The sequence below is a fragment of the Camellia sinensis genome, chromosome 9, assembly GCF_055761805.1.
Source record: "Camellia sinensis isolate YWXY chromosome 9, ASM5576180v1, whole genome shotgun sequence".
NCBI classification, from domain to species: domain Eukaryota; kingdom Viridiplantae; phylum Streptophyta; class Magnoliopsida; order Ericales; family Theaceae; genus Camellia; species Camellia sinensis.
This window is the reverse complement of record NC_138969.1, coordinates 42,425,393-42,444,274: the sequence shown is the minus strand read 5'-3', so window position 1 is coordinate 42,444,274 and position 18,882 is coordinate 42,425,393. Positions and strand designations below refer to the sequence as shown.

The window sequence follows — 18,882 nt, the reverse complement described above, 5'->3', positions numbered from 1 at the left end:
ACTTCTCAAGTAATCATAAACTCACCAAGGAACACATACCTCAAAATTTATGAAAAATCATGATGTCTGGTCACATTTCTGTGATAGTGTGGCACAAGGATATGACAATGCATACAAGTAGGCTGGACACCTGTGGACCTTGCCTATTCAATGGAAGAGATGACCCTCCATTCATATTTGTGGTTTGTATTGCTACAAGTTTTTCCTTGATTTCATTCTGTGGAGTATGAAAATTTGATTTTAATAATATCTATAACACAGTAGAATATTAGTCCATCGCGATCTCATTGCTCATATCTCTTCCCTGTCAACTTTCTCCCTTCCCCTGTAGTTAGCTAAAAAAACATGGATAATGATTAACGCAAGTTTGTGTGATAAAGATATTCACGTCAACTCTTTCTAAGCTTAAGCGTGTGTCAGAAAGGTGATTTAGGACATGGAAACTCGAAGATGTGGGCAGGCGACCGAGCAATTTCATGAAGAGAAACTGAGCAAATTAAACATCAGGTCACAATAGCATGTTTAGACTGGATAACACATTTCGTGAGTTTAAGCAGTCATTTCGCAAATAAATACTACTATGCGAAAACCATATGAAATCAATTAGAATTGCTTTACCCACAGCAGAGAGAGAGAGAGAGAGAGTTAGGTCTCAACTTGCAACATCTTGCACAGAGATTAGTTACAAGTTTTTTCAAAAGTTTAAGATGATATCAACAGTTACCAAGCTGTTCTTTGAAGCAGCTGCTGTTGCAACACCTTCCAAAACCATCAAAACATCACCATCGCATTTCTTCATTAATGAATGTCACGAAGTTCAGAACAACAGATTTCCTGCAAAACATACATAAAAATAATTTCAAGTTAGAATTGAAGCAAAAGGATCAAAAACTAACAAGACTAACATTGATTCGCAATGACCAAACAACTATTAAAAAGACTAGTACTTACTGCTATATAAAATCTCCAAGCATCAAATCATCCTCATGATCCTTGTAAACAAGTTCTATCCCTTCTCCACCCAATAAGGCCTTTTCCAATATCAAATTATTACTCCCACTTAGAAATCATATCAACAAACCATTCCTACATCGCTTCCCCTTTCCAAAACTTACAGTTCTTATACTACAATGCAATATCGAGAAGCATATCTCTAACAGCATAGAGTTCAGTCACATTGGTACAACTGTTTCCAACTATCTTGGTCACCAGTGTAGGCTTTGGATTCAAATGCTCCTCATCACGGGGTAGAAAAGATTGAGTGGGATTGCAATCTTTATTCTTGACATTTCTTTCCTCAGTCAAGGGAAAACCAAAGAGTTTGCAACTACTTTTACATGTGGAAACTAAATCTTGACTGCCTCTATACGATGAATGAATTGCAAAAGTAGTATGTGAGATACCCAGTTGGTTTTGCTCTTTTAAAAGACCAAAGGAATTGAAACCTTGTGTGGCTTCCTTCCTAGAGGTATGTTCACAAGGCGAGGATGATGTGAGCTTTCGACCATATGTTTCAGAAACATCAAATGAAGACCGGTTGCTAAACTCATGCTCCTCCTGATTAACGCTTCGTGTACCATGGAAGTTAGGAGCCGGAGCACGGGCTTGCTGGAACATTAACACAGAAGAAGGAGATGACACTTGCATTGATGGTGCAGATGGACAAAGATAAGTACTATAACCCTGCATTAAGGCTGACCATCCACTCCCTGACCTTGAAGCTTGAACACCTTCAGTGATTCTTGGGCCTCTTCCATATGGTGAATTTGAAAATGTTTCTTGACCTTGCAAGACCTCATTGAATCGAAACGACTCACCAAAGCCTGTGCTTTTATAGGAAATTGAAGTATCTCCAAGAAGGTTCCTCACACTTCCTATTGCAGAACTTGTGGAATTACCAGAACCAGGAGCGAACCTCCTTGGTTCTGATGGATGATGATTTGGAATATCAGAACCATCGTAAGGAGAATTAAAACTTAAAATTTCTTGACCTTGCAAGACCTTCTGGAACCTTGAAGATTCCCCAAAGTCTGACAATCCCGCCCCATCTGTACCAGTGAAGTAGACTAAAGTTACATTTCTAAATGAAGTAGTAGTAAACAATTTATCAACAATACAATTCCTAGAAAATGGAGGACCTCTGGGAACTGGAAAATCTGGTTTTGTGAAAGGCAAACCAACCCTTGTCCTCTTCATACCAGGTGCCACCAAGCTGCTGGATGCAGAAACTGAACCAGTCGGCTCAATCTCCCAAGGAGAAACCCTGTTATGTCGGATATTTTCTAGATCATCCCACCTTACCTGCAGAAGTGAATCAATAGGTCATAAGGTGCTTGACGCCATTAAAAATACCAACACATTCATGAGAATAGACTTGATGAAAAAGAACAATCTCAAGTAGAAAAGCAGCAAGAAAACTCCATATATATATATATATGAATTTTATGTATAAAGGATAGTTTCTCCAAATGACAAATTCATTTTAGTATTGATCTACAGAAATATAAACAAATTGTTTCGTGGGCCTTGTAGAATAAATGCCATCTTGGATGAATACCCAGTTTGTAACTTAAGTTTCAAATCCCACCAATTATCATTCCCAGAAAATGAATGATTAAATGGTAAACAAACGACAAAATTCCCAACAAACAAATATATACAGAACACTGAACTCCAGAAAATGTGCACTCATGCTAAAAGATTTGGCATGTGAATGCATATAAACAAGCACTAAAACTGATGCCTACCAATAGGCACCTCCACTTCGAACCAGGCCATCTAACGGGATCCACATCACTAATCCCTGTAATTAGTCCGGTATACCTGCACAAACACTACACATTAGATTTTGAGAATGCAACTTTTTGGAATTCACAATTAACACAATACTGACCTTCTCTCAGCTGTGTCTTCTGTTTCAAAACGCATTTTAAACCTCATTCCAACAGTACAAGAATTAGTAAGGCTCTTTGAGAATTTACAGAATGGTATTATGAACTCCGACGAGTTAGCCCTACAAGATGCACTAGAAGTTCAGACCAGGAGAGAATGACTGGAATAGTCTTTCGTATCCATGTAATTAAGATGAATAACTAGTACATTGGAGTAGAGATTCAATTAGAAAATCAAATAAATTCAAAATCCAAATAAACATTAAACACAATGCATCTTAGCAAGTTGACCTTTAGGAGTACAGAAAGGCTAAGCGAAAATTTGTAGGACGATGTAGAGTTTGATCTGCTGATTTAATGACTGAACGACTAAACAGGGATAACATTAGTCCTGGAAAATTATCTAAAGATATGGAAACCAGAAAGTTTACATCAGGTTTGATGCTACTAATGATAAGCAAATCAATTTTTACTTAAAACAATTCACCATAGTAAATTGAAGCACATTTAACCGAACATGATGGAGTTACATGTACACCCTATTTATGATTAAACTCCAAGGCTGCATCACTTTTTAAGTAGTTATAATAACTCAGGGCAGAGAATATACACACAATACTCGCAACCATTGTGAATTGTACAAAATACATTGGTCATCAATGTAGTTGATCATGCAAAACAGAAAAAAAATATATATAGGTTGGCACAAATGCCTCCACACGATAATAAAGTAACGAATTTAAGGTCCGGTAGAAGATTTCTGTCAAAAGTGTCATGTACAATAAAAATGCTAAAGAGTTCCTTGTTCTCAAGGAATATAAAGAGCATTAATTGAATTAACTAAGTGGACTTCATACTTTGGAAAAACAACTAGAAAGTTACCAATCTAATAACTCGTATAGTCATATACAACCATTTGTCTTCTCTGCAACTATTTCATGCTTTGAGTCAATGCTGGCAGGAAGTTGAAACTCTAGGTTCGGAATTTAGGAAGTAATTAATTTCAAACAAGATTTGGATACTGTACCAACAAAATCAGCAAAATTGACAGAACCATTTGTACTCCACCAATATCATATCAACAATAAAAATTATGACGTCTTATATAAATAGCTAGAAAAATAGTAGGAAGTCGAAAAAAATCACAACCGTGTGAGATCTAACATTCACATAAACATTTTAATCAATTTTACATTTTCTAGATGTTTGATCCACATAAATAGAGTATGCACATAAATACATATAGTCAATCCCAGGAGGTCAGCAGCCTTTTTTATTTGAAAATAGGTCTTTCATCAAAACAAGCTGATGGAAACAACAACATCAAATAGTGGTATATTAGATGGCATGTGGTGATAAGATGAGTAACAGAAAAGAAGGCCAATTCTTCTTGTTCTTTTTTATTCTTCTTATTTTATGATAAGTAAAGAGAGGAATATTTTAGGAACTTCTCACATTTTCAAAACAATAACAATCTGACCATAGATTAAAATTATTATTTAGAATGTGTCACACTGTTACAAGAAATTAATTGGAATGACTTCAAAATACCTTGGATTGTAGCAAATGCTGAACACACTTCTCATGGATATAGCATTGACAACAACACTGATAGATCCAAAATTCAACTTCTGGCTAGAAAGAACTGGAAAAGTAGAATCACTTTTGACTTGAGATGCTCTTCGGATTCCCAATCTCAATTCTCCATCACCACCCCTGCATAAAAAAAATATAAGCATCTGAAAGAAGCCATCAACATCTTTTCAAAATTTTAGGATTTACCTTAGAAAGAGCACAGCATCTCCAGAGACAAGCTTCTTCTTATTGACAAACGCACTCCAACCAGTAGTCAGCAGATGCCTTCGAGGCTGGCCTGCTCAAACAGAAAATGCAAAACAAAAGGTAGAAACATTAAATCAGGAAACTAAAGGTTTGTGTTTTCTAATAAAAATGACATGTACCATAAATCTTTGCCCCGAAGCTTGCCCCGAAAGTGAGGGGTACAGCGTAGATTTAAAGTTCGCGAGATGTGGGCGACACCCACAATCAATGTAGTCCATTAATTTACTTTTCTAGGTAGTTTCAAAAACTGAATTATGTCTAAGGGGAAAAAATTGTGTAAACTTGCCTCATCGCATGAAAATTTTGTTCGGCAAATTGTTTCTGAAATGGATTTTGAAAAAAGAAATTCTAAAAAGACCCATTTTTTTTGAAAATAATTTTAAGTTGTGCTTTGAATTTGAAAACTATTTTTGCACAAAAATGAAAATGAAAATGATATGAAAACAAACTTCCTAATTTTTTTTGTTTCCAAAAACACAAAAAACGAAAATGAAAACAACAGCTAACAGAACCCTGAAAGTTTACATAGTGTCCATTAAAATGTCAATGTTCCATACAACTAATATACAGCCTCAACAGATGAAACAAGAGACATAAGTTTTGTCACATACCCCGGTAGATGTGCCGGAACTTCCATTCAATCCCATGTAAATCTTTTGCTACAAGCTCTTGTGAAGGCCTTTGTTGCTTATAGTCCTACAGCAAGAAAATTATAAGTAATTGAACCTAATGTTCATATAGGGATCAAAAGAATTTAAACCAGATTCAACATAATTTCAAAAATGTGCGGAAAAAAAAAAAAAAAAAAAAAAAAAACAAACAAACAAACAAGATTAGATTTACCAGGGAAGGGAAGCAATCCTCAGCAGCCCGACGAGGGACCGAAAAACCTCCATGAGTGCTAGTATCAGAAGCAGTAAGGGTCTTACAGAACATGTGAGGTGTACTAGACTTTGCAGCACCTTCAATGTCTTCTTCTTCACTCTCTGCTTCAATTTCCCCTTGTTTCCATTTCTGCTCAATCTGCTTCACCCCATAATAAATTCAGTTAAAACCCAAAACCTCCAAATTACCCACATCACAAAAAACAAAAACAAAAACAAAAACAAAAAAACAAAACAAAACAAAATTTTGAAGGCCTAAATCATCTGAAGAAGAAGAACAAACATCATTCCAAGTATTCTCAAACATCATTTTTTGTATACAATCAAAGAAATGCAGAACCATAGAAACAAACCTGAGCATCAGGAATTAGGGAGACTTGTGCATAAACCTCATCAGTATCTGCCTCAGCCTACTCACAAAACACACATTTCACAACAAATTCAAAACTATCAAATCAAAATTTGCACAAATTGAAACCCCAAAAAAAAATGGAAATGAAGTTGCAATAATTCAGTTTATTTATAGACACACACAAAGGTGTTTGCAAAAATGCGTGACTGACATGGAGCTTGACATCGAGAACGCGACAGAAGACGTGAGGAGGGAGGTCGTAGGCGGAGGAGGGAAAATCGGAGGAGTGTTCTAAGTGGGCCTGGGGGAAGTAAACCACCACACTCCCTTTCTTCGGCAACGAAACGAGTGGACCAGCACACGCGTGCCATAGCTCCAAACACACCGCCGTTGCGGCGGCGGAGGACGACGGCGCCGCCGTATCGTCGTCGTCGACGGTGTTGAGATCAATCAACCCACACATATTATGTCTCCAAAAAAGCCCTATAACAACACAACAAAGCAAACAAATTGAAGAGAAGTTGAGCCAACTATGAACTGTGATGTATATTTATATATATATATCTTATATATACTGTGATATATATCTTATAGATTTTTTTTTTTTTTTTTTTTTTTAAAGGGATTGAGAGAAAGAGAGAGAGAAGCTTTTAGATATCAAATCAAACTTTATGAGATTATGTGTGCGGTGGGTATATAAGTAATTATGTAGTGAGGTGGGGTTGATGTTCACCTGCAAGTTGCAGCAGCAGCTGCTGCAGGTAGCAGCGCTGCGACTGTTGGGTGGAGGAAACTGCTGCTGTTGCTGTGATTTGTGCCAGACTATGAGAGAGTGAGAGAGAGCATATGTGTATGTCTAGATGTATATAGTATTAATTTACAGAAAAGAAATAAAGAGAGAAAAGTCTATGTGTATTATGAAAACTGAAAAGTAGAAAGCTTTATTGCTTTACAATAATGGTGGTGGCAACTTAAATTCCAACATAAAATACATATATTTTAGGTATTTAGGAAATTGTTATTTTATTAAATTTTTTTAGTTTTGATTATTTTAAGAGATTAAAATTTTTATGTATAGAAAGATAGTTAAATTTTTTTTGTAGTTAGATGTGATATTTGTGAGAGAAAAAAGTGAAATGATTATAGATTTAATGTGACACTTTGTCTGGATTTATTTTTTTTGATTTTTTAACTAATTTTGTCTTTTAATGTTTTTTTAGTAAAAAAAAACCCTTCCCAAACACCATCTCAATTTTTCATCAAATTTAAATTTATTGAGTTATTTTACTGCTTCAACGGTTGTATCAAATAAATATCAAATTGAGAATTTTATTTTTCTATCATCAAACTGAGGACTAATATATCTTTTATCAAATCACTGTTCATTACCGTTGTCGAATGTTCTCCCGAATGTCTCCCGATGACCCCTTGAATGTCCTTCCAAATGATCACCTCAAGAAAAAAATTTGTGAAAAAATTGCACTAGCCGATCATCTGCTCAGTTGACTATTCAATCGACCACCTCAAGGAAAAAAAATAATAAAAAATAAAAAATTATATTGGCCGATCAACCAACAGGATATCCGCTCGGTCGACTAGTGTTCTGATGAAATTTCAAAATTCTCCGTTGGAACACTTGATATCAAAGGAAGTTTTTACTCAAATTTTTATTCAAATTTGATGAAATAAAAATGTCTTAAAAGTAAAAATAATATATTTTTATAATTAAAATAATCAAAAGGTATGAAAAACCTAAGTTATTTGAAATTAGATTAAGATTTAATTGTGCCAATTCTCAACCAATTAAAACTAACAATCTAATCATCAAGCACGTACGAAAATGATCTAGATTGTTGTTTCAGAAACAATAAATAAACACAAACGATTTTTACGTGAAAAAAATCACTATTGAAGCACCTCCAATTGTAATTAAAAAACCACGAGCGAAACGCCACAAATCAATCCACTATGAAGGAAAGAAAGAATACAAAATACTGAGACAAATTACCCCACCTCTGTCAATTTGTCTTCAACGCTTTGCATATCTTCCACTGCAACCTTTGTCTCGGAATTGATTAGATTGATGTTGATTCCATAATATCCACGTCGACTCAACAACTACGCACAGCTTCGAACACCTTTGAATGCTCCATGGTTGAATCTCTGGATTCCACCGAAGAAGAACAATCTTGAAGATGATACTCAAACAACCCTTTGATGTGTATTATCCGACCATGTGAGTTCAACACTCAAGCAAACATCAAGGGAAAACTAGCAAACAAGTCTCCAAAAAAAAACCCTAGAGCCCTCAAAATAGATCTAGCAAAGTTAACCCTAAAACTAATTGAAACACATACTTATAGAAAACAGAGGCCGCGAAGGTTGCTCGGGCGAGGTACCAATTATGCATGAATTTCTTAAGTGGCGTCGCTCGAGCCAAGCTTCCTTCGCTCGAGCGCACAATCCTCCTTCCCAAAATTTTTGCAAACAAAGACAACTTCTGGAAGCAGGACTTCTTCGCTCGAGCGAGCAAGGCAAAACAACCAAGAAACTTATAACTCGATTAACAATGTTTGTTCGTGGGATTAACAAAACTCAGGGACTAACAATCTCCCCCTTTGTCAATTCCCGGACAAAACATTCTAAAACAGTTTCCTAGCAAACACACGCACTAACTAAGCAAACAACCAACCTAACTCAAACAACATCGTTGATGAAATATCCTACAAAAATAAATAAACAAAACCACGGGAATAGATAGAGTAATTAATCAAAATCAAAAACCCTAGATAGAGTGATTAATCAATAACAAATTATATCAAGCCATAATGAGTCCAAACCATGGAAATAGATAGAGTAATTAATCAAAATCAAAAATCAATATCCCAATAGCACAGTATCCCGCAAGACTATATCCCCAAACAACATGCAAAAAGATATATACCCCAATATACCCCAACCATATATACTCCCCCTTTTTGTCTGGAAGAGACACAAGAAAAAGAATATACAGTCAAAAAAAAAAAACAAATTGTCCAAAAAAAAACATCACTGTGAGTTTGGTGGAGGCGATGGCTGTATCTGTAGCAAAGAAAGGATCTGAGTCAGCATAGCGGTCTGCTGATCAAGGCGGCCATCTAGTGCATTGAGCCGGGCATCGAGCTGATCAAGGTGATGGGTGACAGACTACTCGAACTGCTACAGCTGGCCACGAAACGAACGAGGATGCATCTCAGGTGCACCAGCATTGGCTGCATCAATCTTGGCCTTCTCGGCAAGTGGATCATCACCTGCATCAGACACCCCGATACCCGACGAACCCCCCTTGGCATGGGCTTAACTCTGTGAGACGATCAATTTTATGATAGGTTTAATAAGAGAGGCAAAATCGTCATCATCAAGGGTGAGGACACCAAGAGATGTAAAAAACCGAGTGAGGAAACACCTATAAGGTAGACCCAAAGACTTGCAACCCCCAAACACACTAATCATTTTGGAGACTATCATTTCAGACAAATCAATGGGAAAGCGGTGGTCAATGCAATACAGCACATACCCCTGATCTTGGGTAATGTAAAAAGAATAAGAGGGAACATGAATGTTAGCATAAACGATGATATTTAGGAGACGAAAACGGGAAAGAAGCTCATTTTATTGAATGAGAGCCCCGGCAACCCAAGTCCGGGGAGTGCCACAAAGTTCAGTGGCCACCTGAACAAAATCAACAAAGTTGAAGGTAATAAAAGGATAGTGATAGTTCCGGACTTCCAGAAGACTAAGAAACCGCCTAATGACTTCGTCATCTATGACCAAGGCTTTGTTACAAACCCAAGTGTGAAAAGAGGGGACTTATAACAACCCTCATCTTGTCTTAGTCATATTCATGAACATTTATATGATTTTTCCTTGTCAAGTTTGTATATGCAGACTTAGACTTGTTTTGCCTAGGTAAAGGTCCTTGTCTTGTCTTGATGCTATCATGTTTTGCCTAAGTATTGTACGCATGCTTTGTTCCTTGCTTGGTGCTGCCTCAAGCCTAGGTCATCTCAAGCCTAGGTCATGTTAAGCCTAGGTCATCTCAAGCCTAGGTCATCTATCCTTACTGTCTCAAGCCTAGGTCACACCTTTGAACCTCTTACACCTAGGTCGTTGAGCGCCAACACCTAGGACCATCTTGGAACCACCTTGGTTGACCTCCACCGTCACCTAGGCATATTGACCGAGATGTGCATCACCTAGGCCGAGGTGTGTATCATCTAAGCCGAGATGTTAATCATCTAGGCGTCCTAGATCTTTGATCCATGCACCTAGTGATCTTGTTCCTGGATTGGTATGACCTAGACCAAGATGTGGCACATCTAGGCCAAGGTGTGGCACATTTGGATCATGTGTTATCCTTCCTAGCCAAGATCATTGAAACCTTCTTGTCCGAAGCCTATGTCTTGATCTGAGATCCTTGCCTTGTTAGAACACCCTTGTCACCTCACTTGTTATACACACTTTGTCATACTCTTGTCTTGTCATTCTGGCACCTTTTTTAGGAGATCCAACCAGGCATTGCCACGTGTCCCAGCAGAGGGTTAAGTCAGATTGTAGCTGGGAGCCCATATCATTTTGTCATATCTTTGCCCTAGAAGAGAGAGAAGCTCTAGGAAAGAGAAGAAGAAGTTCTTAGAGAGAGAACTAGATTTCCAAGCCTGATCTTCACACCTTGAACCGTTAGATCTGTGTTTCGAGGTTAGATTCTTGATTCACTCTTGTTGTTCTTTACATTAATATGATCGCATTGCATGATCTAGTATGATTCATGAGCCATGCATTAATTTAAAGTTTGGTTTTAGAAAGAGAAAATGATGTTCTTGTGTTCTTCAAGAAAAGCCTTGTTTTGATTCAAAAGTTTATAACAAGTTCCATGTTTTTATGTTTGTTTTCATGGAATCTTCAAATATGGGTACCCAGGTCCATGTTTTTGAACTCATATCATGAAATCTCAGATTTTGAATAAAGAAGTTATGATTTTAGCATTCATGTTCTTCATGTTCATGTTCTTCAAGGGGGAAACTCAGATTTCCAAACTTCATTTCCTTAAGTGTGATCACTAAGACCACTCTTGCCTAGATCTCACACCTAGGCCAAGCATCGTATCTCACCTTGGCCTACCTTGCATGATCACTTGCACCTTAGCCTATCTTGCATGCACACCTAGGCCGACCATGGTACACCCTTACTGGCAACTTGTAACATCTCGGCATGCAGCCGCACACCTAGGCCTAGGAGACCACACCTCGGCCAAGAAGTGTGGAACCTCGGCCAAGAGGTGTAGGACCTCGGCCAAGACTCCCTGATTTCACCCAGCTAGGCCATTTTTGCCTAGATCATCTATGTGCATCAATTCCTAGACCTGGTTGGTACCCAGCGTGTTTTCCCTAGAAGCAAAACAGTGTTTTAACTCCCAGCACATGATTTGCTTTGTCTTGACTTGGTTTTGGAAATAAATGCCGGGATCTTTTCCCCTATGTAAAGCTTGTTTTGAGAACCATCTTTGAGCATTCCTTCTTGTCTTCTTGAAGTGCATTCAGTGGACTTTTATTATGTATTTGTAGGTCTTGGATTCTTGCCTTAATTCCTACATCCGAAGAACTATCGTGAGTGGTATTTTTAATAAAGCTATGTTACAATGTTTTGATAAAAGCTTTGCTTTGTTTTGTTTCAGAAAAGTATTTGATCAAGCATGAATGATTATCCTCTAATTTTTGTATCAAATATTATGTTTGTTTTGATGACATTCTTGGAAAGTCCTTAGTGCAAGGGGACTATAATGCAACTAGTACCCTTGTTTGAAATATCTCCCTTGCCACCGACGATCTAGTACGGGTGGGTTTGTCTAATCGATTCCGAGTCGATTATTCCCTTGTTTTGTCAGGAATGTCATCCCTTGTATTATGTTGATGCTATTAAGCATCCCTTAAAGCTTTGAAAGACTTTGATAGATGAACTGGGTTCATCCCTTGATTTTGTACAAGTTATGATATGTATTGTTTTGATAAAGATCTCGGATATCATTCATTCAAACCTTTACTATTTATATCATTCACTGAGTATCCAAGCTCACCCTCCTCTTTATATATATGTAGGTGACGAGCAAGAAGGCGGTGACGCCTAAGATGTTATGTGCAAGATGTTTTGATTCATGTTTTGTATCATATTGAAGATTATGCTTCTTAGTTGTAATTCATGTCTTTTGTATATTTCGGCTTGAGAAGCCTTTTGATCAATATGTAACATGTACTTTATTTTATTTGTATCCAAGTTGTAAACCATGTTAAAATGTATGTCATTTCATTTAATCAATGCACAGCTCTTATGAACGAATTAGATTTAAATTTATTGCTTCCGCACATGTAAGCCCCATATGTATACTTTGATTGTATGAATCTTTGTAAGTTGGCTTTTGGTAATCTCAGATTACTGGCCATCATGGCACCATTCTACTAGGGGCGGAATGGGGTCGTGATAGAACTATTTCCTTGCAAATGGAGTACATATTACAATAGAATTCCCAGACCAAACTAAGATTTTGTAGACCAGAGAAAAGCAAGACCTGGTCACCCCCTAAAGCATCAAACAAAGAACGGATCGGAATAGACTCAAAAACACTCAGGTGGACATTGTGTTCTAAGCGAACTTTCCTAGAAGCATAGAAATCCTGATAAAGGTTGGATTTTTCCTTAGATTGAAATTTTTCAGTATTGAAATTAGGACGAGACATTATGGTTTTACGGCGTTTAGAGGACTCAGCCATGACTGATGTAAAAAGAAAAAAGACAACCACAAAACCCAACCCACCAAGACAAAAAACCAACGAACACCCAAAGCCCATTAGAACCCCCAAAACAAACAAGAGAGCACACCAAAAATCATTAGTCCAATAGGGTTAAAAAAACAAAATTCACAAAACCATACCATTATATAAATGATTGTACTAGCAGGGCTAGGTCAAATTTCCAAAATCAACCAAATGCATCAGTATAAGAGATAAGAGATATAGAGACAGTGGATTAAGGAAACCAACAGCACTGCACTTTATTGAGACCATCATAAATCAGTAATTGAACCACATGGCAAAACCAAGGTAAGAAAAAAAAAAACCTAACAAGGAACCCTAGCAATGATGTACCAAACTACTAAACCAAAATTCAATAGAGAGATAGCAAACCATAATGTATGAAACAAAAACAACAATGAAAAAGAACCCTAGATACTACAGACGGAGCAGAGCAACACACATAAAGAAAGAAAACGAAAAAAAACAAAACAAAACAAAACAAAACAAAACAAAAAAGAGAGAGAAAGACATACCAACAATGACGATGCAAGATGGATGGATGAGAGACGCCCCCAAAATCGATTAAAGATCAAGGGATGAACATCAATGGTGTTAAACTTATTTATTTTGATGATTTATTTAATTATGTTTTAATTTATTTGAAAGAGAAAAATAGAATCCAAAATTTATTTTGATGATTTATTTAATTATATTTTAATTTATTTGAAAAAGAAAAATAGAATCAAAATTTATTTTGATAATTTATTTGAAAGAAAAAAATAGAATCAAAATTTATTTTGTCCGATTATTTCTCACCTAAACCTTTATCCTAAATGTTGTTAGAATATATTTAATATTTGATTAAATCAGGAGTTTAAATAACCCAAAACAGAGGTTCAAACAGCCCAGCACAGCAGCAGTTCAAAAGGTTCAAAAGGTTTAAGTGGAAGATATTCAAATTTGTAATGATGGAGTGGAAGATATTTAAATTAGTAATGATGGAGTACAACGGCTATAAACAGCTATAAATTCAAATGAATACAACGGTTATAAACGACTACAAGTTTCATTATATATACCAAAGCCTCTAATGTAAACAAGTCACAAAAAAAAATCAGAAAATATTTTTTGAACTATAATCACTCACATCTATACTCTGAAAAATTCTCTAAAAAGTGTTCTACAATTTTTGTTTACATCCTCTCTCAAAAATTATACACTGAACTTTATAGCATTAAGTTCATCTTTCCTGTGTAAGAGGTTTACAGAAAATCCAAAGCTTCATTTTTATATCTATCTTTGAGAGGTAATTCTTGTAGTTTTCTGTGAAAGCAAAAACAACTTCTTTTCAACCTTGTAAGAGTGTAGTACACTCAGTAGTCTTGACTTAGAAAGTCTGTGTAAAATCCGTAGAGGATTGCTCAAAGAGGTTGCTAGTACCCTCGTGAAGCTAAAGCATAGTAGAAAATCTCAAGTGAAGCTTGAGGAGTGGACGTAGGCCGAGTTGAAGCCGAATCACTATAAATTTGTTTGCCTCTCTCTCCCTTATCTCTTTATTTTATTTAAATTGTTGTAACTATATTTCACATTTTCACTGTGCTAAAATCATTAATTGACATAGTTGTTAGAACACTTGTTTTAATTATTTTTATTTCATTAACTATATTTATCTATTGTACTAGTCATAATTTTTATTAGGGTATTATTAATTTTTAATTGTAAAAACCTAATTCACCCCCCTCTCAGGTTGTCTTTTGGGTAACAAATTGGGGCGTAATCGCCCTACGCGCAAGAGAGAGAGAGAGCAATCGACACAAATAGGGAAAATAGGACTGAAGAAACGGAAGAACTATTTAAACCTAAACAGGTCGCTCGAGCAAGACTGTTGTCGCTTTAGCCCAAAAAATATGCTTCCAGAATCTGTGCCATCTGCAAAAAGAACTAGGTTGAAGTAACACTCACTCGAGTGCGAACTCCATAGCTCGAGTGATGAAGAAAAAAAAACAAAATTCCTAAAAACACTTTTCTGAGAAAAAACAAAAACACACACACTATCAAGTAAGACCTGAAACAAAAGGAAGTAAGCTCAATAGCAAGAGCGTAACACTAAGATGAGATAATCCACAAACCATGAAGCCTGCAAACTTGCAATATTGACAATATGAAGCATAATATCATGAGCAAATTAGATAAATATTGATCAATGAGCATAAGCTACATGAGAATGCACAACTGAAATACAATCATGAGAGCTCACAAAATGAATGTGTGTGTGTGTGTAATCCTTGAGAGGCCACAGAGCTAAAGTTAATCCTCGTAATGATCGGATGGCTGGACCTCCGGCAAAAGTAACTAATCATCACAGAGAAAAGTCAAACCACTAGGAAACAAGAGGTATTCGTTGAGTAAATGCGGAGGCTCCCCCTCAATCAATGAGTCTTTTTTTATATATATTTTTTTATTATATTTGACTTTTCTTTCCTGTGGGCACTCACTGGTTGCATGCACGCTCAAGAGTATGGAGACCAAACTAGAGAAGAATGAAATCAATAAGGATGGCCTAGCTAGTGCCTCTGAGGTAGCATTTTCCTAATGCCCGGGCTTCAATGAACCAAGGGAGGAACCGTAGAAGTTAAAAATGATGGTAAATGGTTAAGAGACTTAACATCACCCATGATATGCCAGTATAGGTCAGTTCCTCTGAAAATGTAAAAGCGACACTGTTAGAGGTCCATAGAGAACTTTGATCACTTGTGCGGAAATCCCTGCAACAGCTTATCTCAAGAATGTGTATAGAATGAGATCATGAAGTTAATGAGCATGGGCATTCAGAATGAGCTATGAACAAAGAAGAATGAAATCTTGCATGCAGCATGAGAGGTGTTCATATGAGTCTGAATGCCGAGATAACAGAATTAATGACAATGAGATTATAGCATGCAAGCACACATAAAACCAATCACTCACACCCACTCAAGTAACAGGTAACACCTTAGTGACTGAGCACTACACCCAAGGTCTTTCTAAGGAACTCAAACCTAAGAAGATCAAGGGGTTTTGTAAAAATATCAGCTTTTTGATGCTCAGTGGGTACATGTTCAAGAACAACAAGACCCTCTTCCATTAACTCTCGAATAAAATGATGACGAATGTCAACGTGTTTGGTGCGAGAGTGTTGGATAGGATTTTTAGAAATATTAATGGCACTTGTGTCATCATAGAAGAGGGTGAGAGTGTTCTGGTCTATACCATAATCATGAAGCATTTGCTTCATCCACAACATTTGGGTACAACAACTCCCTGCAGCAATGTATTCAGCCTCAGCAGTCGAAAGAGAGATGGTAGTTTGCTTTTTGTTATGCCAGGCAACTAAATTATTCCTAAGGTAAAAACATCCCCCAGATGTGCTCTTACGATCATCAGCACCCTATCCAGTCGGCATCAGAAAAACCAGTGATTTCAGTTGTAGTGTCGGTCGAGAACCAAATCCCATAACCCAATGTCCCATTAATATACTTAATGATGCATTTGACTGCAAGAAAATGAGACTCTTTAGGACAGGCTTGGTAGCGGGCACAAATACCTACACTAAATGCAATGTCAGGACAACTCGCTGTGAGGTACAAGAGACTCCCTATCATACTTCTATAAAGGGTAAGATCAACATTAATACCAGAGGAATCTTTGGAAAGGTAAAGACTGGTGTCCATGGAAGTGCGTACATGTTTGGCTGACTCGAGACCGAACTTTGACACAAGGTTTTTGGCATACTTTGTCTGAGAAACAAACATTCCCGAATGAGATTGTTTAATGTGAAGATCTAAGAAATAAGACAACTCTCCTATCATGCTCATCTCAAACTCATGTGTCATGCAATCCGAAAAATATTTCACAAGATGAGCTGTGGATCCAAACACAATGTCATCCACGTAGATCTAAGCAACAAGTATATAAGACGTAGTATGTTTCACAAATAAAGTCTTGTCCACACTACCCCTTTGAAAATCATTATCAAGAAGAAAGGTAGTAAGTTTATCATACCAAGCCCGAGGGGGCTTGTTTCAACCCATACAAAGCCTTGTCTAACTTGTAGACATGGTTTAGACATTTTGGGTCCTCAAACCCTTTTGGTTGCTCAACATAGGCCTCCTCTTTCAAGTACGCATTCAAAAAGGCACTTTTCATGTCCATTTGAAATAATTTGAAACCAAGAAAGCATGCAACACTAAGTAAAATACGAATAGATTCGAGACATGCAACTGAGGCAAACGTCTTATCATAGTCAACACCCTCTACTTGAGTATAGCCTTATGCAACCAACCTAGCTTTATTTCTAACCACAGTACCATTCTCATCATATTTATTTTTAAAGATCTACTTGGTACCTATCACATTCATGTCTCTAGGTCTAGGAACAAGAGTCCAAACTTTGTTACGTTCAAATTGACCTAACTCTTCATACATGACATTGACCCAACTATCATCTAGTAAGGCCTCTTTTATATTCTTAGGTTCAATTAATGAAACATAACACATATGAGATACCTCTTCCCGAATTTCTCTTCAGGTTTTCATTCTATCTGAGACACTTCCAATCACCTGTTGAGTCAAATGATTCAATTTCACTCTTGCTGATGGTTTGAATTCTGGACTTGTAGTGACAGGAGCATTTTGTGCACTCTTTGGACTCAGACTTACCTTAGAAATTGGTGCAGGCTCACCTTCTTGAGCTTGGACCTCAGCTTCTCCTTGACTTTGTGGTTCAGTATCCAGGATTGGAGACTCACAATTTTCTTCCTCATTTATCGCTGAAGTAGGAAAACCTGTGTCATCTATAACCACATTGATCGATTCCATTAAAGATAGGGTTCACAAGTTATAGACACGAAAAGCTCTACTAATGGTTGAATGCCCTAGAAAAATACCTTCATCACTTCAGGAGTCAAATTTGCCCAAAGGCTCTTTATCTTTGAAAATGTAACATTTACTCCGAAAAGTTTTGAAGTATTTTACATTAGGTTTCAATCCCTTCCATAATTCATATGGAGTTTGTAAAATGTTGGGCCTTTGTAGACATCCCCGAACGTCCCGGGAGGGAAATCCCGTTTTGTTCATTTGGGCTCACTACAGTTCGGACTCAATGTCACGGTCCTGTATCTAATCTCGCAGAGTGCAATGCAAGACCGATGAATCATCAAAGAGTCCAAATCTGGCAGATCGTTTTGGAAAACAGATTTTTAAAAAGAAGTGCCAAACATGGACTGCTTTGTCAGATACAGAATCGCCACCTAAATATTTTATTTTGGGCAATTTAGAAAACCCTAACTCATGCCTAAGGCCACATGTCCGTCATCACCAAAGTTGCCTCGGCTCGGGAACTTGGGTATGATTAGGGAAGGTCACTTCGTGAGCACCCCCGCTCGCCCGATCAAAGATCGACCTCTACTAACCATGATATCAGGTTTTGAAAACATTATGCATTCTTATTCCGGTTATTAGCCTAGATTTACTATGTGATGCGCACAGCATACGAGTATAGATTGGATTGCCTAAGTTGGAACAAAGCATCGCACATCCGGTTGTTTTGAAATGGATCGAAGTTTGCTACTTGCAAGTACGCTAAAACGCGAGTTTCGACGAATTATCCCAACTCAAGCAACCCAACCTTCACCCACAGGCATTCAGGCAGGTATATCACATAAGCACATAGCCTCATGGTAAGCATGCTATTATGGTAGTCACTCACACACATGCAAGGATGCTAAAGCATAAACACTTACCGAGTACTCCGAGCCAAAGAAAGAAGCTAATTAGAAATCATGCATGAATCCTAACTATGTTAAGAATGCCTAATGCAACACATGCAAAAATGCAACTACAATAGGCTCGGCTATTCTAAGATGGCATATGAGATGCAACAATCGATACATGTATTCAACTTGGAATTGAAATACAATGCAGTTAGCATGATACGCCGAGCCCGGTGCATGCAATACAAATGAATGAATGCAAACATGCGAACATATAGATGCTAATTGAAACATGCCCTAATCTAACCATCATAAGCTGGTAAATAAAAGAAAGAAA

The 18,882-nt window shown here is 37.1% G+C and overlaps 1 protein-coding gene across 2 annotated transcripts; it reads right to left on the bottom strand.

Moving 5' to 3' along the window:
• Window positions 1-472: 472 nt before the first annotated feature.
• On the bottom strand, window positions 473-6,937 carry LOC114280410 (auxin response factor 3). Of its 2 annotated transcripts, none has more exons than XM_028222781.2 (12): window positions 6,703-6,937; window positions 6,181-6,452; window positions 5,971-6,027; window positions 5,577-5,756; window positions 5,345-5,429; window positions 4,674-4,764; window positions 4,443-4,607; window positions 2,894-3,013; window positions 2,748-2,823; window positions 2,139-2,301; window positions 952-2,048; window positions 473-834 (listed from the first exon to the last, which is right to left on the bottom strand). In XM_028222781.2, exons 2-11 carry the CDS (start codon window positions 6,430-6,432, stop codon window positions 1,126-1,128), a joined length of 2,112 nt encoding a protein of 703 aa, XP_028078582.2. In that variant the 5' UTR covers window positions 6,433-6,452; window positions 6,703-6,937; the 3' UTR covers window positions 473-834; window positions 952-1,125. The 2 variants fall into 2 exon arrangements, with proteins under 2 accessions (XP_028078582.2, XP_028078573.2); XM_028222772.2 differs by having other exon boundaries at window positions 5,577-5,759; window positions 6,703-6,928.
• Between the last annotated feature and the right edge of the window lie 11,945 nt (window positions 6,938-18,882).